Raw genomic sequence first — 20,617 nt, 5'->3', positions numbered from 1 at the left:
CCCTTTGGGCAACACTTCCCCGGTCTCTGAGCCTGTTTCTCTGTCTGAAAAGGGGGAGTAGGGGCAGGGAGCGCCGATGTCAGCACTGGGTGAGCTGTCAAGAGGGCAGACGGAGCTCAGGTCTGGCTGGTGCGGATCCTCCAGGCTGCGCTCCGCCCGCGACTCTCCTCGCGTGGGCTGGGGAAGCCCTGGCCGTGCGCCCCCCTCCCACGCTGCGGCCGCCCCAGGCCGTTGCCGTGGAGACCAGGGTAGCCTGTAGCCCCTCCCCCACAGAGCCACGCGTTTCCGCTGCGTTGGAGCCTCCTGATTGGGCGGCCGTGTGGACGCTACCACCAGCCCCGAACCCGCTAAGGGGTGGGGGCGGGGCCTTGACCTCGTGGGACTCTGCCCTGGAGATCTGTGCCTGTGGCCTCTGCATGGGAGGGTCGGTTCTCTAACTCACGCAGGGAGAAAGACTCTCGGGTCGGAAGGGTGTCCACTGCTTCTACTAGAGCTTATGTTCATGCCTCTCCCTGAGAAAGAGGGTGAGGGAACTCGGCCACGCCCCCTCTCGAGCCTATTCGGTCTTAGGATCTGGAGCACCGGAAGTTCTGGCGACGTGTCGGTGCGCTCTATTCTAAACGTCCCTCCCTAGGCCACCTTTCCTATTCAGCTGCGGGATTCCGGGGCCGCCTGAGCGCCGCACCCCGCGACTTCCGTATTGAAACACCGTTTCAACCGAACTCCGAGCCTCTGCGCGCGCTCCCTCTGGTGCCCGACGGTTGGGCCGGCGCCTGGGAGTAGCCACGCCCTTCCCCGCTCCTGGCAGCCAATGAGCGAACGTCTCCCGGCGGGGTGTTGGGTAATTAATGAGCACCGGGCGTTGATTGGCTGCAGATCGTGGCCGGGGGCTGGGCGACGGGGTAGGTTGGTCCTGAGGTGGGAGGCGGCCGCCGTGGCTGAGAAGGAGGCCTGAGAACGACATGTCCCCGGCGGTTGAGGCAGAGCGGCCCGTGGCGCTGTTTCTCTGAGTCCAGGGCGGCCTGGAGGCCGGCTGAGGACGACGGTTGGCGGAGGCTGCCCCGGCTGTGGTGGCCGCCATGCTGGGGGCCCGGGCGGTTGAGGGAGACGCTGTGGCGCTTCTGCGACTGCTGCTGCTGCTCGGCGTGGTTGGCTCGGCGGGAGCCGGGTTGCCCGAGAGCGTTATTTGGGCCGTCAACGCGGGCGGCGAGGCGCATGTGGACGTGCACGGGATCCACTTCCGCAAGGACCCTTTGGAAGGCCGGGTGGGCCGAGGTGAGAGGCCCCCGCGGAGCCGCGGAGTTCCCGGCCTGCCGTGCTGGGCGCAGCGGGCTGGGAGCTGCGGGCCCTGAGCCCCTTCCTCGACCCTGGGGCTACGTCTCTGGAGCGAAGTTTCTCTCTGCAGTTTCCTCAGGGACCCGGTCACAGCTCAGAGCCTGGCACTGGCTCGAGAGGCTACCAAGAGCCACTGAGGCAGAGAGTTGGCGAAAAGTTATAGTTGGACCTCACATCCAGCATTTTCTTAACCCATCGCCTCCACCTGAGCTGGGGAAAAAGTAGAGACGAAGGCGGGCCTATTGCCACCTCGAGGCCTCATGGTTGTAGGTTTTCGGTGTCCCTGGCCCGAGTGATTCCCTCCGATCAAGTCAGTTCCTGGTAGATTCCTGCCGGCTCCAGACTTCGGCCGCTCTCCTTACTCCTGCAGGAGCGGGACTTGATACTTAGCCAGAATAGAAAGGAATCTTCGAAGAGAATGGGCCAGGAAAGCTTGATTGCAGCCTCCTTCCCCGCCCCCCTTTGGAGCGAGGACTATGTGTGCTTAAATGTAGAAGCTGCAGGCCGCCCCCACAGGGTGGTTATATTGAAGCCATCCTGCACTGGAGGCTGGTGGTGTGTCAGCCGGGTCAGCCAATATAAGATCTGAATATTCTGAGTGTGTGTGGAGCTCACCCTATGTGGTCCAGAGAGGTGTGGTTCCAGCTTATGGGAGAAATTATTTTGACTTAACTGATTGAGCAATAGTAGTTTTTACAGAGCTGCACGGTTCTCCAAGTGGAAGAATTGCCAGGGGAGCTGGTTAAAAATGCAAACCCCAGACCTAAGAAATTAAACCCAGGTTTCTGCATCAGGGGCTTCTGATGTAGGTCATCCCCAGACCACTCTTTGGGAAAATCTGCTCTGGACTCTGTTTCTTCTGTAAGTAGGATTGGAAACAGGTTTAAGAAGGAGTTCCTTGCTTCATGTGTTGGGAGATTTATGCAGTATGCTGGGTTCAAAGGCTGCCAAATTGGCAACAGGCCATCTCCAGAAAACTAGGAGATGGACTTTCTCGCACCCTTTTTCCACGATGCCCAGATTTGACTCTTGCCTTGACTAAAGTGTTTAACTTAGTTATTCCAGGGTAATTGCAGTGTCCTGGAGTTGGTTATATTAGGGAGTTGATGGCTTACATATACGTGAGGGTGTTGGGACATGGGGCTGTGTTCTGAAGTTCTGTTTGTCTTGGAATTTATTTAGCCCTGGCACTAGGTCTCGGTAGCCTGGGTTCAGCTGAGTCAGGGCTCCAGTCTTCAGCAGCTGTAACAGCCACCAAAGCCAGACTTCACAGCATGAGGTCACTGCTATCTCCACTCTGGACCCTTCCTCTTTCTTCCTTGGTATGGGCCCTGAGGAAACTAGAGACCGTTTGTGGACTTTGTCTCTTGAGATAGCTGTGGTGAGGACAGTGGGCAGATGGTTCCTTTTACTTAAACAGATACCAGGCTTTACATAGGTAACATTCTTTTAGGTCCATTGTGCAGAGGAAGAAGTTAGGGCCTTACAGGTTTAGTCCCCAGCTACTCCTCTTATTCAGAAATCCTGGTTTTAATTTGCTGGTACAGGTGTTTTTTGGGTTTTGGCCTGATCACCTGGCTCCCTGTCTGTGGTTTATTGACTCATGGTTGCAGTTCCTTTGGAGTTTATTGTAGCAAGTAGAATTACATGAGACCTACCAAAGCTCATGTATACCGGAGTCCTATCTCGGACCTTGTAGCAGTATTAAGACATGGATGAAGAGGGAAAGATGCTTTCCCGATGCAGCTTGGACCAGCCTGTTGCAATATTGGACTTTTGGGTGCCTGGGAATAGCATTTTGCTGGCATTAGGTCTGGGGCTGAGATGTGATTAAGCTTCCACTCTCAGGAGGCAGCTCTCTAGTTTCTTCTGTGCTAAGGAGTGGCACCACCCAGGGAAGTGCAGCTGTTCACACTGCTTTTCTTCTCTGGCACTGTTTGGATAAGGGTGTGCCAGCTATTTGGAGACCTATGCCTCATGTAGCTATTCACACTGATTGCAGGAGGAGCTGTATGTCTTCTATCTTTTCCCACATGCCTGTGATACTGTTTCCAGCACACTAAAGAAAGTCCATTTCATGTTGAATGAATTCAGGTATTTGTTGCCAAGTTAATCCAGATAAGGGTTTGGCCTGCTTTTGAACTTGCTGTTTCTCTATAGTGTCTTTGTAATTCAGCATTCATGTAACTGTGATTGGCCCAGGGCACCTAGTGGCTTTTGCTTTCAAAGGCACTTTATAATGTTTATTGAACTTCATTTTTGCCTTGAGGGTAGTTAGTGTTCATAGGAGATCCTGACAGCATGGGAAAGGCTTTTTCAACCTCTGTGCTTCAATAGATGAAAGTACCACTAGGAAGACTGATTCAGAAGCGCTCAATTTGGAATTTTGGCATGCTGCATATTCTAGGTTCTTTTTAACTTGCTCATTCTGGGTTCCTCTTGATTTTAAGGAAGAAAAGACCTGGTTATTTGGCCTGAGGGCATGGCACTTGGCTTGGTTTTAGGAGAGGCTATTTCCTCTTCGCAGAAAGATACCTGCTAATCATTTGTATTGCCTTGAAGAACTTGCTTTACCTCTCTGAGCCTTATTTTCCTTCCTAATAAAACTTCTCTTGCTTTAGAAATCAGTGATATGAATCTGAAAACTCTCCTGTCCAGAGTAGGTGAAAGTGTCTTTATCTTTTTCTTTGATTGATGACCTTTTACATGGAATTAAAAGTAGGGCAGAATATGGCTGCAGAGGGGAAAAAAGCTGTTAGGGGCCTGAGCCTATCAGATTACTAATTCTGTGGACCTAAGGAAGACCCTTTTCTCGGCAGCCTTTCTTTTGGTTGGGGAAGGATTTGGCCTTGGTGAGATAAGAGCTTGAAAGATAGGATGTCTCTGGCTTGCTTAAGGCCACAGGATTTGTTTAGAATTCTGCCGATACTGTCACCTGTACTGTCACCTAAGATACAGGCTTCATTTGAGGGCCCTCTAAGTAGCAGAAACTTCACAGAGAATTTAGGTAGGTGCTATCCCCATTTTACAGATGAGAAAATACCCAGAGAAAATAATTTGTTCTGAATCACATAGTAGGTGGCACAGCCAGGATTCAAATCCACATCTGTCTTACTTTAAAACCTGGGCTGGCTACTCCATTGTCTAGGACTAAGAACTAGCGGACATAATGTAGGCCCCTTGGCCCCTTTCCTTTCTGGCTGTCTGAGTTGTATTGTGCCAACTTCACTGTATTTTAGAGAAATCTGTTTAGCTGTGAATACATAAAGGCAAAGGAGAGAAGAAAAAGTCCTTTTTGCTGCTGTATCTCTTGGGACTTGGGCAAATTCAACTTTTCATGTGGCAAATCTCTTGGGAAAGCCACTGGGTTTTAAGGGCAGATGTTTAAAGGTAATTCCAAGGTTGTTAAATTTTTGTTCACATGGCTGAATTTTCTTAGTTGTGGGACTGAGATTGCCAGAGATTACATTACTGTCAGTTTCTCACTTTTTCCATTCAGCAAGGGGAAAAAAAAAAAGATTTCCCACACATGCACAAAATTTTCTGTGTATCTAAAAAGCAAATCTAGTCAATGTTCCAAATTTATGAGGATCATGGTCCTCATGGAAGAAGGAAATTCTTAGAACTCAGTTGAAAGGAAAATAGCAGTCTTTTAACCTTTATAGGTTTATGCCCCAGTGTAATGTCGTGTGAGCCTGGGAAAGAGCTGGGGGCATGTTAGCAGTACATCCTTTGTAGTGCTACTCAGTTACCCTTCTTTGATTTCTTGAGGAGAAATAGGAAGACGACAAGTCTGAAGACAAAAGTGCAATGAGTTTCCTGTTGCATTGTCTCATCGGTCCATCTGATCTCAGGCTACAGTTCACTTACAGGAACTAACAGTTATGTTTATTTTTTTTGAGGGCTTGACCTTAGCCATTGGGTCTTTCAGTTATTCTTTTTTCTCCTTTGGATAAAAGATTCTCTCACTTGGAGTTTTGGTGATTTAGAAGATAATGCCCAGGTATGGCCCCTCTTAGCCATTTCCCAAAGGATCTAGGTGCCAGATGTCTTCAGAGTCACTGTGTGAGATGGGAAGCTGGCCTTGAAATCTTAATTCCAAGCTAGAGGAGAGAACAGGCCTGTGTACCTAGATCATTGTTAAGTCACTAGTTTTGGAAAGTAGATTGATGGAGCACTGGAAAGCCTCACTGTGTTTACAGGATAAAGGAGTCAGAGAGGCTACTCTCTGAAGGAAGAAGCATGATGTTCATCTCTGGGGCTGGAATGTAGTATCTTATGTTTGGGAAAAGACCCCCAGTTTGTTAAGTGGAGGGAAGACACATATAGTCTACTAAGTTTTGGGGGAGGACTGGAGGCAGTAGAGGTTTTCAGCTGTTCTGATACCAACCCAAGGTAATTATCTTTTTACTTCTACCCTGCCTTATTGCTTGTCAGCCTGAGATGGGAAAGGTAGCTCCCCTAAAACTTGGTCATCTTAAGGCAGAGGTGTCAGTAGAACCTTGGTGGATTTTCTTTCCCTGCTAGGATGGCTCTGGCCTTGTAGAGAGAGGAGCAGGGTTTCACTGCTTTGCAGGCACCTCCTTTGTTGCCATTGGTTCGTTTAACAAATCATATCAAATTCCTACTTATGTGCCACGGACCGTGTTAGGTGCTGGTGATACAGTAGGAAGTTTCTTCTTTTTGTTTAGCTGGGGGAATGTTCAAGAGAGTAGGTGAGGTTGAATTTTGTGAGTCTGAGAAGTATGGTGCTTGGACCTAAAGGAAATTAGAGAGCATCACACTCCTCTTTTTATGAGCATGTTTCTCCTTTCCAGCCTTCAAACTTTTTGAATGAAAAAACCATACAAAGCAACTAAAGCTGGTATCTTATTTGTGGTAAAGACAATGAAGAATGACTTTCCTAACAGATATCCTGTTTTTTAGACTCTGAGCTTTTCTAAATGAGAAAAAAACATTCTTTGAACTTAATCATCTTATAGAGTTTCTGGCATCCCCCTTGTTTTATGAGGTTTCTCTGAAGTGCTCCCTCGCAGGGAACCGGGCAGCTGTAGCATAGTGCTTTGTTCTAATAATGAGTTAGACTTGGTCTCTTCCCACCACTCTGTACAGTTGAGAAAAAGTCATTTCTGAAAGAAAAACTTTCAGCAAGTTCCTCTATGAGGGTTATGGGAGCTGTTGGGGTGATTAGTGTTTGGTTTCTTTCATTTCACTAGAGCTTAGTAATGGCTGTCTTGCCTTTGTGTCTGGCTTGTTTGGAGCCAGGTGCAGAGGGGTTGGCCTCTTCACTGGGGGGTTATTAGCATTGCCCTGGAAATGCCTCTGGCGATTCTAGGGTCTCTGCTTTTCTTTTATGTTTCGCCTCTGATGTGGTTTCTCTTTGTGTTTTGTCCCCAGCCTCTGACTATGGCATGAAACTGCCAATCCTCCGTTCCAACCCTGAGGACCAGATCTTATATCAAACTGAGCGGTACAATGAGGAGACCTTTGGCTACGAAGTGCCCATCAAGGAGGAGGGGGACTACGTGCTGGTGTTGAAATTTGCCGAGGTCTACTTTGCACAGTCCCAGCAGAAGGTGAGGCCTGGTCAGTCCCGGCCCCTCCCTTGACCAGTGAGACATTGCCACTCTTGAACAGTCCTCTGCTATGGGCCAGAGGGTTTACAAGCCTTCCCAGAAGGGAGGAACAGATGAGCTTTGAGGGAAAAGCTGAGTTCCCTTTACCCCTAAAAAGCTGTGTCCCATTGCTCACGAGGCTACACTTGCCATGGGGTTGGTGACAGAAGGCAATACCAGAATCCCAGCTCTTGGCAACAACCTGATCCTGTTAATGCCCTCCACGCTCTCTCCCTTCTTGGCTATCAGCACTTTCTTGTTTTTAGCCTTGTTCTTTTCCTTCCCTTCCTGTGAATTTCCTTCTTTCCATGTTGAACTTTTTGTATTCTTTGTTCCCTAAGGCCAGTATGAGGCCTCCTTGACAATGAAGGAACATGGACTTGATTTGGCTTAGGTAAAGGACTCTAGCCACCCTAGAGTATATCCAGCCCTATTATTTCTTAAACTATTTTTTAACTTCGAGCCCAGGCGGGTGTATGTTGTCCAGCTGCTAAAAGGGTGTGACGCTGATGGTTTTGACATCATTTCCCTTTTTCATCTTGGAAGGTATTTGATGTGCGATTGAATGGGCATGTTGTGGTAAAGGACTTGGATATCTTTGATCGTGTTGGGCACAGCACAGCTCATGATGAAATCATCCCTATGAGCATCAGAAAAGGGAAGCTGAGCGTCCAGGGCGAGGTATCCACTTTCACAGGGAAACTCTACATCGAATTTGTCAAGGTAATGCTCCTATTCTGCCCTCTCTGCTGAGGAGTTCAGAAGAATGGGTTCAGGGGGAATGTCTGCTGCTGTGTGGGGCTGACCACTATTGCTCATTTCCTAGGGGTACTATGACAATCCCAAAGTCTGTGCACTCTACATCATGGCTGGGACAGTGGATGGTAAGTTGTTTTTTGATCTGCTTTTTTTACTTAGGCTAAAGGATGTTGAGAAAACCCTTGGGGGATAATTTAGTTGCTCACTATTTTGAAAACTTATGTAAAGCCAAATTGTGGAGACTCCAGAGTCAGATGGCCAGGGGTGGAGTGTGGCATGGTGCTGGCCGTAAGTTTTGGAGCAAGGTCTGTGTTTAAATCTTGTTGCTGCCTTTTAATTATCTTTTGGGTTTTGGACAAATTTCTTTAACTTCATTGTAAATTGTGATTAATAATGGTACCTGTTGGTGTATCCTGACCCTTGTAGTCATTTGGAATTGCCTAAAACTTGTCCTTATTGTGTTTCTTTGATATCTATTTCCCGGGGGTGGGGGGAGGCCAAAGGAGGAGTTCTTCGTTGTTTCAGTGTGCTCCTAGAGATTACAGCATTGCCAGACCACACTGGACAGAAGTTCATTTATTAATGTCTCCCTGTCCTTGTGATCCAGCCTCAGGGTATGTTTCTTTCTCAAGGTTGAGATTATGCTGGCTGCCAGCTCCCCAGGCTGATTTTTATGGAGAAAGCTTGTGTCTTAGTGACTTTTCTCCCCATTCCACCTCTTCCTTTCCCCAACTCATCCTGAATGCACTGAGGAGCTCATCTTGTTGTATTTTTTCTTTTTTTTCCTAACCCAAGGGTGTATTTATTGATTTGAGAGAGAGAGGAAGGGGGAGAGAGAGGGAGAGAGATATCAAAAGAGATCATTATCGGTTGCCTCCTGTATGCACCCTGACTGGGGATTAAACCCACAACCTAGGTATGTGCCCTGACTGGGAATTGAACCCACAACCTTTTGGTATGGGATGATGCTCCAACCAACTGAGCCAACCGGCCAGGGCTCATCCTGTTGTCTTGATCACCCCCATATGCTGATATGATGACACCCAGGAGGATATCTTGCCACCAACAGATTTGTAGCTCAGTCCTTAAGGAAGAGACAGAGCAGAAGGATAGTATGCACTGAGAACCAGAACCCTGTGGGTCAGCTCTTCCTCAGTGCTTTGTGAATCAAAAGGGAATGTGGGATTATGGGAGGGAGGAAGAGGGATTTGAAAAGGTTAAGTTTAGGTGCTGTGCCAGTGTCCCTGTCCAGTCTGTCCTCTTGGGGATCTGGAGAACTAGGACTGGAAGCGGAGATAGTGGCCTTCCCTGTATGCAGGGCTTTTCCTACTTTTTAGTTAAATCTAAAGAAGACAAATGTTTTTAGAAATCTGCCCTTCTCTAGGCCAGAAGCTATTTCTGCTACTTCTGCTCCTTCCTGCGGACCCTGGTTAGGTCATAGCATCTCTTTATTGTGGCTTATCTTCTGCTTTTAAGGGTCTTACTTAAAAGGTACCCCTCTTTCTTGCGTCAGATGTACCAAAGCTGCAGCCTCACCCAGGACTGGAGAAGAAGGAAGAGGAGGAAGAGGAAGAAGAATACGATGAAGGATCTAATCTCAAAAGACAGACCAATAAGAACCGGGTGCAGTCAGGGCCCCGCACGCCCAACCCCTATGCCTCGGACAACAGCAGCCTCATGTTTCCCATCCTGGTGGCCTTCGGAGTCTTCATTCCAACCCTCTTCTGCCTCTGCCGGTTGTGAGAACAAATTACCATCCTGAACAGGGTGGAGGGGTGTGGGAAAGAAACCAAACATGCTCGTTTGGCTTCTGTATTTTTCATGGTGATTAACAAAAACAAACAGACAAACAAACAAACAAACTAAAAAACCACAAAAATATTAAAGGAGATAAAAAGAGGCAGAGTGAGTAGAGAGCAGCCCTCGTTCACCACCTGGTCCCAGACCTGCTTCAGTCCTAGTCCTGTCTTTGTGGCTGGCCCCAGCCACCTCTTTCTTCTCTAGGGTACTTAGGGTAACTGGGTCCTGCCTGTGCAAGGATCCTTGTCTGTATACCTAGTGGAAAGGACTCTGAACTTGGAGCAGACACCTTTTTTTTAGGTTAGAATTTAACAGCAGGGAAAAGGTCATCTTATTACCTGAGAAGACCAGCTCTGGGAGTTGGGTATGTTCTGAAGTTATGTCCAGATACATTTCCAGATGTCCTGGGATTGAGAGTATGTGTGGTTTGTGTGTGTGTGAAGCTGTATAATTTGTATGATAAAGATGAACACAGAAGGGAGTTTTTTAAAAAGAAAGAAAAGTAGATACTTTCTTACTGGGAAACCTTTCTGGTTTTAGCCCAATAATGGTTCCACCTAAGTGTTTGAACTTTATCATTGCTGTCTCCCCGACATGTGCCAGTTAGAGGACTGTCTGGTATCCAAGACAATTAGTTTATGTCAGGTCCTCAAATTGCCTCTGACTTGTAACCACAGCAAATCATTTTGATTTCAGTGCCTGTTGGGGACTTGTTTTTTCTCTCTCTCTTTTTTTTGTTTCTTAATCTGGCTCATTTGAAATCTCTTCTCTGTCTCAACCATTCACTAAATTATTGCCAAGAAGGGAAGGAGACATGAGAACTTGGGACTCCCTCTGCTTGAATGTCTTATCATCTACCGCTTCACCCTGATGGTACCTCCCTCCCTGGATCTCTGAGCCAGCAGCCAGGAAGACCTGACCCAGCAGTTCTTTTACTGGCCCCTTTGTAGGGTCTTGCTGCCAGGGGACAGAGACGCTTTCCAGCCTGCAGCAACAGAACACTTGACCTTAAGAGTCTCTTCTGGTCTTTGGATTAGAAAAGGCTTATGTTAGCATAATTTAAGAGCAACCTCAAGAGACTTGAGCCCTACTAAGTGACTGACCACTGTTTAGAGTGTCTAGTATCTGATGTTCATTTATTCCTATGTCCTTCTATGTCACAGTTCATCCAGTTTTGGGTTATGCCTAGAGCTGCCCCAGGGAACTAGACTGATTGTCTATATCTGACACAGTGACACTGCTCACTGGTCTTAATACTATGCCTCTCTATCCTTTCACTTTCCTACCCAAGTAGCAGTCAGGTTCCTGGTGTGACAAGGCTGAAAGATTTCCAGTCTCAGCCGTAATCCTGGCAGCTCTGAAGCCAACCTTAGCATCTAAGTGTGTGTCTTGAGTTCCCTGGAAAATTTTCTGCAGAAAATAAAGCTTCCCTGTTTCCTTCTTTTCTGGTCACTGTCACCCTTCTCCCAGCTACAAGGAGTTTTGTGGATGGAAGGCAGCAGGATTCGCTTCTGCGTGGGCTGGAGCAGCAAAGAATCTCAATCTCAGGCCAGGCCGATTTTTTAAAGAATATGTTTAATTTTGAGTTTGCCTTCTTGGGTATTTTTTGAAAGAGCTCTATCTATTTGAACTACTTGTTATGTGACAAAGTAAGTAGCCCTTGGGCTCATGTCCTGGCTTTGGCTTTTCCTGAGTTCCTCCAATCCAGCATTTCATCCTTTGAGAGTTGCAGCCCTTTGTTTAGCTGCAACTTAGGCCTCCATGCTAGAGCACTGAGTTGGGCAGCTGGACAGCTGTGGCTATGGCTGCCATCGGAAGAACACTTTTTGGAGTGCTTTACAAAGCTCCCTGCTTTAAAAGATGTCCTATAACCTTGATCCTGGAACCACCTACCTGGGGGCAGAGGACATCCTGACTATTAATTAGGCTTCTGACAGTGGCTTCGCTCCCCATTCCATCACAACTCCCCAAAGCCACAGGCCACTGCCAATACAGTTGACAAGATGAGGAAGGAAGACTTGCTGCCTCCATTCTGCCTTGTTAATTTGCCTGGGTCTCTCTGAGGAAGGACGGATCCCCACCTCCTCACCTCAACCCATCCCTTCAGTGACTCAGAGTCTCAGAAGGAAACCCTGGCTCCTGGGGCTATTTCCTAACGGTACTGTAAGCCAAGCAGCTTTGCTTCTGCCTCTGTTTCCAAGCCCACCCTTTTCCCCTGAGCTCAGGGATAGGGATGGGCACTTTCCTCTTTGGTTGTGTCTGAAAGGAAGGAACATCTTTCTATGGCTGACAAAAATTAAAGGGGAAATGAGGAAACAGGAAGAAGTGCTGGGGGCTGGGGTAGAGTCCCCGGAGCCAAGGGCTGCTCGCAGCTGGCTCATGATGCTGAACTTGAAAGGTTTTTTTGTGTTTTTTTTTACACTCCAAGATGATATAGGTACATGAAGTTTAGGTTAAAAGGGTGGGATGGGGCACTCTATTTTTATTTTTGTATTATGTGGGTCAAGAATTACTCTGTAGTTCATCTTTTGCTTTTTGCACTGTTTGTTCCCATGCCTGTATTTTGAGCTAGTGCTAGGACTGAGAGCATGCATTGTAGAGGTCTGACTGGGGTTGGGGGAGTGATGAGTGATGCCAGTTAGGAGTGGGGAAGGAGAGGAGGCCTGGGCTCCCCTGCTGGATCCACACTCTTTCCTAGGGCTTTTTAGCTCCCCCTGAGCCCAGTTTGCCAAAGCTAAGAGTAGACAGTCAAGGTGGAACTCCTTTTGCCAGAAGTGTGGCTTCAGTTGTTCTGGGTGGACCACACAAAAATGTCTGCTGAAGATGGGCTGAGCATCTGTGGTGTAGCTCTGATTTGGGTCAGGGGCCAGCTGGCCTCTAAGGGAACTTTTTTGGGCTTCACTCATGTTGAAACATTGTTCCAGGAAACAATCTGTGGGACCCACAGTCCCCTAAACCAGACCCATTTCTCATAAAAATCTCCACTGTTAAGGAGAAGCTGCTCAGTGGATACCTTGAATTCTGGTAACTAGAAAGATGGTCATCTTCAAGTGTGAGTGGTAGTAGGCACCCAGGAGGACCACAGGGCCTGCAGGGCCACCTGTTGGTTTGAGAGTGTGATCTTACTCTCTTGTTCCCATTGTTTGCTTAAGAGATACTGGCCTGAAATTGGGGATCACATGAGAGGTCACTTAGGCTTTAAAGAGATGGGGCAAAGTTTGAGTTAAGCATACCTTCCTCTTTCTGTGCCTGGGAATTGTTTAACCCAGTTTCAGAATCATGATTTGACTTCTTTATCTTTTTGGAGAAGCTTCCGTTTTAAGAAATTTCTCTTCCTTCATATCCTGCCTCTACCCTTTCCTGGGAAGGCCTGGCCATGGTTTCTGGAATCTCAGTTGAAAGTCAGAAAACAGCAGCAGTATATTCCCTTTCCTAGCACTTATATACCTTTCCCTAAAAATGACTCACCTTGGGAAGCCCAGGGAAAGGATCAGCAGGTTCTCTACCCTCTCTAGGGATTGGGGACAGACCCACCCCGGTCAGCACAGTGCCTTTTCCTCTCCTGCTCTGAGCCAGGGTGGGCATTCCCTCTAGATTCAGGTCTGGGCAGGGGTCTTTCAGTCCCTGCCATGGGGCTGCTTCCCCACCCCATTTCCCCCCTCCCCTTCGCTGGCTGGCTCTGACCTAATTCGTGTCTTCTTTCCTTGAGGAGCCTTAATGGCATCAAGTGGCAACATGTAATATTGTCCTCCATCCCTCTCCAAAAGGATTGAGGAGAGCAGGTGAGCTTTCCAAAATGAAAAACTGATAGATGCTTCAGTTTAAAAAGGGGTGGAGATATGCTTTGGGCCTCCTGCTGTGGCTCTGGGGTAAGAAGCCTCAGCTAAGGCTAGTGATAGTGCAGAAGCAGAACCAGTAACACCGAGGATCTGTTCAGAGATCTCAGAAGAAATCTTCTCTTCTATGGAAAGATGTAATTAGGGATCAAAGAGCTCTAAGAAAATTGCAAAGAAGCCTTAATGTTCAAGCTTCAGAGAGCTCAGAGTAATTTTTCCCTTTCAGGCCAAGCTAGGACTCCCTGTATTGAGTCCTCTCCTGGAGTAAGAGGGCTAGACTTCCTCATTTTGTTACAAGACTAGATTGGCACCAATAGGTCAACTGCCCAGCAAGGGCGGGTTTCTTCTTTGTACATGGGTGGCTTGCTGCCGATCTGGTTTGGCCTTCCCCAGCTGCCTTTTGGCTAGCCTACTTTAGGTTGCCAAATCATTTTGATAAGAGCAGACGATTTGGGGATTGGCTGGGATGGCAGGAAAAGAGCAGGATAGATATCTCGGGATGGGTTCCCCCCAGGAGTATAAAAACAAGGAGCCAGGATTGTGCTGGCAGCCAGGAAGACAGTAGTGCCTGTTAGAGTTGGCAGAGAAGGCCTTGGCACCTCTTACATCCAGGCAGTCTTGTGAGATGGGGGCACGTTGCACCAGGCAAAGCAGATCTCCGTTCTCACCTCTATTTTGAGCTTCAGTGCTTTACTTCAGTATGAGAAAAAAACAACAACAAACTGAAGTGTGCTTTCAGTTCTTTCAAAGGACAACTGTTGGGAAAGGAGAGCCGAGTTGCCAGGTGGGAGGGGAGAATTGGCAGGGAGAGACAGTACGGTAAAATCTAGGAATGAGACATTCTTGACTCCTCTCTTCCCTGATGTGTCATGATCCAGGGAATGAAAAGAAATTTGACCCTGGGTCAGTTTCCTCCTTGGATTTTTCTTCCACCAAGTTCTCCCACGCTAGGATCAGCTGCCCATTCTGAGCTCAGGGCAGCCTCTTCAACCATTAACCTGGTTTGTGGAGAAGCCAGCCCCACCCCTCCAGATTGGTCCTGGCTGCTCTGCTCTGTACCAAGTACTGGGGAATAGTGTCAAGTTCTTAGTAGCCCCTTGTAGTTTCTACTCTAGATTCCCATCCTCTCCCCGCCAAGGTGAAACGAACTCTGTCTGTAGCCACAACACGCATTTACAGCGGCACAGTGAGATGTGATTGAGGGGCTTTGAACCTGGCTGGCCCGGGAAAGCAGTAGGGGTGGACAGAGCTCTCTTTCCTTCTGGGCTGTCCACCTGTCCCTACCCCTTTCATGCCCCACCCTACCCCCACCAAAAAAGAAAAAATCAGGATGTTTTTCACTGTCCATTGCTTTGTGTTTTAATAAACAATTTGCAGTGACACTCTGTGTTGGGATTGAGTTTGAACTTGATTGCAAAGAGGTGAGGTGATGGGGTGGGAAAAGGGAGACCCAGGGGTTCGCTTGGCTGCACAGGGTTCTTCTGTGACGAGTCTAGGAGCTTTTGTCCATTTAGCCAAGTGTCTCTTGCTTTTCTTTTTGCTTGGATGTTTGGCTAAGGAACTGAAGTTCTCTAAAACCATGCCTGGCCAGTTCACCCAACAGCACATTCAAGGAAAAAGAAAGCCATAGCAGGTTTGGTTCAGTGGTTAGAGCATCAGCCTGGAAACTGAAGGGTCCCAGGTTCCATTTTGGCCAGGGGCACATACCTCAGTTGCAGGCTCGATCCCCAGCCCATCCCTGGCCCCAGCTGGGGCGAGTGTGGGAGGCAACCAATCAATGTGTCTCTCTCACATCGATGTTTCTCTCTCTCTCTCTCTCTCTCTTTCTCTCTTTCAATCTCTCTGAAAAGCAATGGAAAAAAATATCCTTGGGTGGGGATTAAAAAAATAAAAATAAGTAAGTAAACATTTCATTTTGTTCCCACTTTCACTGGAACACCAGGCCATGACCGTCTCACTCCTGAAGCACACTGAGCCTGTCTCTACCTCTCCTCTCCTCTTTCCCTCAGCTTCCACCACAGCCTGTGAGCACACTAAGTCATGGGACTGTTTTCTCTGCTTTTTCCTTTTCTGGTGTATTGTCAGTGTTGAGTATACTTTGGGAAGGGGCAGAAAGAGCAGGAGGGATTTCCCCCCTGTAATTTATCTGCCACATTTCACAGCTGAGGTACAGAAACTCAAAAAGCTTCAGTGATTTATCCCAGGCTAATCAGTAAGTGGTCAAGCCAGGACTCACACCCAGTCTATCTGCCAGCAAAGCCCGTGTTCTTTTTAAGGCTGTAAGAATAGTAATTATAGATATCCTTTCTTGAGCCCTTGAAATGAATAGGCACAGTGCCAAGCGCTTTTACAGATGTTATCTCTGTTTAATCTTCAACAAACCAGTTGGTTTTAGCCTTTAAGAGGTGACGTTACTCGCCCAAAGCCACACAGCTAGCAGAAGGCAGAGCTGGGGGTTTTACGTGAGTACTGTTGCTCTTAGTCATTACTCTCTACTGCCTCCTGCTTCCCCATGATGCTCTGAAATGGCTCCAGACCCTACCTGCTGTATTCCTCCAGGCAGGAATGGAGGCTGCTGGTTTGGGCAGAGGGAGGGAGAGTTTGGCCTACCTCCCCCAGTTATCCCTTAAAGAGCAGAATTCAGTGCTCAGCTCTAAGAATGAGGCCAGTGTTGATGGAGTCTGTTCTCAGGACCCAAATAAGCCAGGAGGCCCACAGAGCTTCTTTCTTAGCTTGAGCCCACCCATAACTGGAGTTCTTTACCAATTCAGATTTAGCTGTTACTATTTCAAGTAGCTTTGCATGAGCCGCCAAATGGGGAAGAGACCTGAAGAAGCCCTGCTCTAGGGAGTTGCAGGGAGGGAAATTGTCTGACAGAAGATCTTGGGCCAAGTGCTGGGGGTTGGGTTAAACCACTCCTTGGGTCCAGATCTTAATCTTCTAAGGAAATCAGGCTCCCGGTTGGCTGGAGCCGGAGCCGGTGTGTCGGACCTTTCTTCATACTTAGTACCCCACCCCCGCTTCATCCCCCATAGAGGAAGAGGGATGAGTTTTTCCAGCATTTACTGGAAAGTTGTTGCTATAGCAGTGGTGCAGGGTCAAGGCAGAAAGGAGGTGGAGCTAGGAGGCCATGGAGCGGGCTTGCCTCTGCTCTCTAGCAACCTGAGATGGAAGGCACCTCACTGCCGTCCTCTAGCTCAAGAGTTGACTGTTGTTTGTTGCTAGCCGCTTGTATTGATAAAAATAACCCCACTTGCTTTTTTGGCTTAGGCCTTGTACTAAGACTTGCTCCCCTGGGTTTCCTCACTGCTTCCACTTGAATCCAGCTGTTGCTTCCTCAATGCCTGGTCCTCAGCTCGTTTCCTCTTGCTTCCGACTTGAGGGCTCTTTTCAGTCGCTGCACTTTCCAATCCAGCTCCATGGCTTCTCCCTGTCCAGTGTGCCTCCCCTCAGCAGAAAAAGGGGTCCTGGAGAAACAGGCCGCTTAAATACATTGCATTAGCGACCATTCATGAGACACTGTCCACACTGTCCCTAGCACCAGCCTAGTGCTTTTTGTTGCTGTTTTTCATCTCCCCTTCACACCCTTAGGAAAGACGTGTGACTAGCCTGACTTATAAATGAGGAGACAAAGGCTCAGGGGATAAATGACCTGCCCAGAGCCACATAGCTGGTAAGTGGCAGAGTGAGGACTGGAACTCAGTTCTAACTACAAAACCTGTGCTCTTAATGCCACAACATACTATCTTTTTTCTTCTTTTTTTTTTTAAGAGAGATCAATGTGAGAAAAACATCAATTGGCCGCTTCCCTTATGCACCCCAACCAGGAATCCAACTGGTGACCTTTTGGTGCATGGGTTGATGCTCAACCCGCTGAGCCACACCGGCCAGGGCATGACATACTATTTTTTTTAAAACATGTTTTTAAAAGATATGTCTTTATTGATTTCAGAGAGAGAGAGAGAGAGAGAGAGAGAGAGAAACATCAATGATGAGTGATTGATTGGCTGCCTCCTGCACTTCCCCCACAGGGGGTCGAGCCCGAAACCCAGGCATGTGCCCTGACTGGGAATCAAACCTCGATCTCCTGGATCCTAGGTCAGTGCTCAGTTGCTGAGCCACGCAGGCCGGGTATGACATACTATTTTTTAAAAGGAATCTTTTGAATGTAGATAACTGATGAAGCTGAGTGATGGTTACATGGAGTTTTATTATTTTACTCTTTCTCTGCCAAAGAAAGTAACTTTTTAAGACCCAGTGCATAAATACATTTAAAAAAAAATTATATGGTGTGCAAAATGTGAAAACTTATCTTTCTTGTTCCTACTACTTTAATCCCTAGAGGATAACATGGGTGACAGTTTGGTGTGTATCTTTTATACATTTATGTATTTAAATATATATGTACATATACACGTTTATACTTAAATGTTTTTATTGCGCACATGTGCAAATGTTTCTTTAGAATTCCATTAAGGAATTACTGGATCAAACAGTATATGCTTTTAAAATTTTGAAAGTACTGCCCCCGACAGGGCTACATGAATTTTCATTCACCAATCTTGTGCTATATGACTTTGGAATATGCCAGAAGTCCTGTTTGGAAACAGGAGGGATATAAATAATACATTCATGCTTTTTCAAAATAGCCCTCAGCCAAGGAAAGAAGTGACTTGGGTACTAGGGAAAGTATTAGCTTTGGGCATTCCTGACCCCCCAGCCAGGACTCACTAATGCAGTGCAGGCCAGGGAGGGGGAGGAAGGAGGACTGAACTTCCAGCCTCTGCAGAAAAAAAGCCCTCTGATATCTTGCTTACCTTGGCTGCACCAGCTCCAGGCCCCACCTGCCTGGCCTGATTTGAGGCAGACTGCCTGAGTACTCTCCGACTGCCCTGGAAAACAGGCACTGTCACATCTCTCACAGAAAACAAACAATGAAGGAATAGGACTGGCAGAGCACCCAGCCCGGGTGAAAGGGAAGCCAGCCTTTTTACTTCAGTCCTCCAGGATCTAGCCCAGGGAAACCTTGGGGTTATTCTTAATGTGGTAAATCTCAATTTTCCTTTTTCCTTCAAATGGAGTGTTAGTATATGTACTTTTCAAAAAACTTAATTTTTTTGCATTCTTTTTTCATCTTTATTTCTTGATTTACAAATTTACAACATATATAATTTGTCTTCCAGATTATCTCTGTCAACAATTTTATCAAATGATTGTGTGGTGCATTGAGAAACTTTCTTAAAAGAGCCTTTTGACATACCTTAAGGAAATTGGAGGTTCCAGTCCTAATTTTTCCTACGCCTTTTTAAAAAAGGGATATATAAATATATTTTTTCTTTTTTCTATGTTTTCTGTTTTCCTAAAGACATAGTCTTTTCCTTTTAACCACAATTCATAGGTAGTGACTAGAGAGACTACAGGCCCCAAGTCCCTTATATGGCAGTATTTATTTAATTTTTTTTTTAACAGAAAAAAGTGATTGAGATTGAGGTTGCTTTTAATTTTAAGAGAAAATAAGGCTACTTTGGCTTAGCCTCTGCCTTCCAGAAATAGATCCTAAGATTCTTTTTATATAAATACACAAGCAGCCCTTGATCCTATGCTTGTTGTGATAAAATAGTACAGAAGTAGCTCTAAATAGTGTCACAAGTGAATAAATTCCCGTTTAGTCCCTTCCAGTGCTCTCCTTCCCAGAGGGAACCATACTTAACACTTTATATCTAAACCCCTTCCTTTGCAGTTACAAATACACATCTGCATATTTATATACTTTTTATTTTAAACAAATGGGATTCTATTTTCCTGCCCCTCTTAATATATCTTTGAGATCTCTCCAAACTAGTGCATATAGATAGATGGCATTCTTTTTAACAGCTGCATAACATGAATGCAATTATGAATTTATGGTAATTTTTTATTTTTATTTTTTATTTTGTTAATCCTCACCTGAAGATCTTTTTTTCATTGGTTTTTAGAGAGAATGGAAGGAGAGGGAGGGAGGAAGGGGGGAGAGAGAGAGAAGCATCCATGTGAGACACATCAATTTGTTGCCTCCCGCATATGCCCTGACCAGGGTCAGGGCACGAACCTGCAATGGAGGCACATGCCCTTGACTGGAAATCGAACCCGATGCTCTAACCACTGAGCAACACTGGCCAGGGTGATGGTAATATTTTACGGGTCCAGCACGCTTCCGCTGCACAACTCTGCTGGTAATACTTTTAAATGTTACAAATGGTACTGCAGTAAAAAAATCTTTGTGCTTACATGTAGGCTAAGTTCCTGGATGTGGAATTGCAGGTAAAGGGGTTAATACATTTGTTATCCCTAGAAAGAGAAAAGTTGGGTCCAGGTACGTAACTCTAGTCCTGGTGCCCTAAGAACAAAGACCCAGTGAGCAAGTAAGTGGGAAGTGGATGCATGTGAAGCCCCCCTCTTGGTGATTCACAATCAAGTAGCATATTAAAAGTTCTGGAAATTCTTTAGTAACCACTCACTGCTGAGTGGTTTAAAAGAGTTGTTTGCAGAGGGAAAGACTTTAATTCTTTGTACACATCTATTAAAATTTGCCCAAAAGGTTCAGTAAGTGCCACCCAGTGGTAAGCTCTGAAAGACAGGACAGCATTTATGTAGGAACTTGGCCACATACTATCCCACGAGGCTGGGCAACTGGGGTGGAGTCAGGTTTGGATTTTGTCCAAGAACCAGGCTAGGCCTGTCAACCCCTCCCAAGGCCCTCCCATCAGGTGAGAGACACCCAGCAAGTCTTGAGACTTGACTATGGGGAGAGGGGAGAGTTTCACTCTAGCCTAACTGAGAGGTGAAATCAGACTTAGCAGACACACTGCATCAGTCAGGCCCAGGCCTCCAACTCATTCATTCATCCAATCAATAATCACTATTAGGGATCCCTAGAGAAGGAGCCACTTGGGGTATAAAAGGCGGCATTCCCCCACCCCTACCCACTTCCAGCTGGTGAAATTATGGTTAACTTTCTAGGTTCCATGCAGAAGCCACCATGAAGCCTCCCTCTGATCCCCCAGACCACTCCTGTGTACGCGGGTAACACCTTTGCTGTATGTTCCTCTTACAGCAGTCAGCCCTCTGGTTTGTCCTCTGGTTCATTCACACCTGCTGGGCTGGCCAAGAGGATGGGTCACAAAATGAATTATGTACTCCACAGTCTTCCCCAAAAAACTGGGAGCTCCTCCACAGCCGGGTGCTCTTCAGGCTTTCCTTCACTCATTCATTCATCCAGTCAATAATCACTAT

General features: G+C 46.9%; 1 protein-coding gene across 3 annotated transcripts; it reads left to right on the top strand.

The window, feature by feature from the left end:
- The first annotated feature begins 443 nt into the window (after positions 1 to 443).
- On the top strand, positions 444 to 13,861 carry MLEC (malectin). Of its 3 annotated transcripts, none has more exons than XM_081123620.1 (5): positions 444 to 524; positions 6,733 to 6,911; positions 7,497 to 7,673; positions 7,777 to 7,834; positions 9,223 to 13,861. In XM_081123620.1, the coding sequence occupies exons 1-5, from the start codon at positions 497 to 499 to the stop codon at positions 9,450 to 9,452; spliced, it is 672 nt and encodes a 223-aa protein (XP_080979746.1). In that variant the 5' UTR covers positions 444 to 496; the 3' UTR covers positions 9,453 to 13,861. The 3 variants fall into 3 exon arrangements, with proteins under 3 accessions (XP_080979746.1, XP_080979745.1, XP_080979747.1); XM_081123619.1 differs by lacking the exon at positions 444 to 524 and adding an exon at positions 596 to 1,275; XM_081123621.1 differs by lacking the exons at positions 444 to 524; positions 7,497 to 7,673; positions 7,777 to 7,834 and adding an exon at positions 993 to 1,275.
- Positions 13,862 to 20,617: the final 6,756 nt, after the last annotated feature.

This window comes from Miniopterus schreibersii (genome assembly GCF_964146895.1).
Source record: "Miniopterus schreibersii genome assembly, chromosome: 20".
Classification (NCBI taxonomy): Eukaryota; Metazoa; Chordata; class Mammalia; order Chiroptera; family Miniopteridae; genus Miniopterus; species Miniopterus schreibersii.
This window is presented reverse-complemented; position numbering and strand designations above follow the sequence as displayed.

Excerpts from the sequence above, each read along its gene's own strand:
- MLEC (XM_081123619.1), top strand. The coding sequence starts at position 1,080 with ATGCTGGGGGCCCGGGCGGTTGAGGGAGACGCTGTGGCGCTTCTGCGA. Across the intron at positions 6,912-7,496 it reads TTGCACAGTCCCAGCAGAAG|GTATTTGATGTGCGATTGAA; the intron begins GTGAGGCCTGGT and ends TCATCTTGGAAG. Across the intron at positions 7,674-7,776 it reads TCTACATCGAATTTGTCAAG|GGGTACTATGACAATCCCAA; the intron begins GTAATGCTCCTA and ends CTCATTTCCTAG.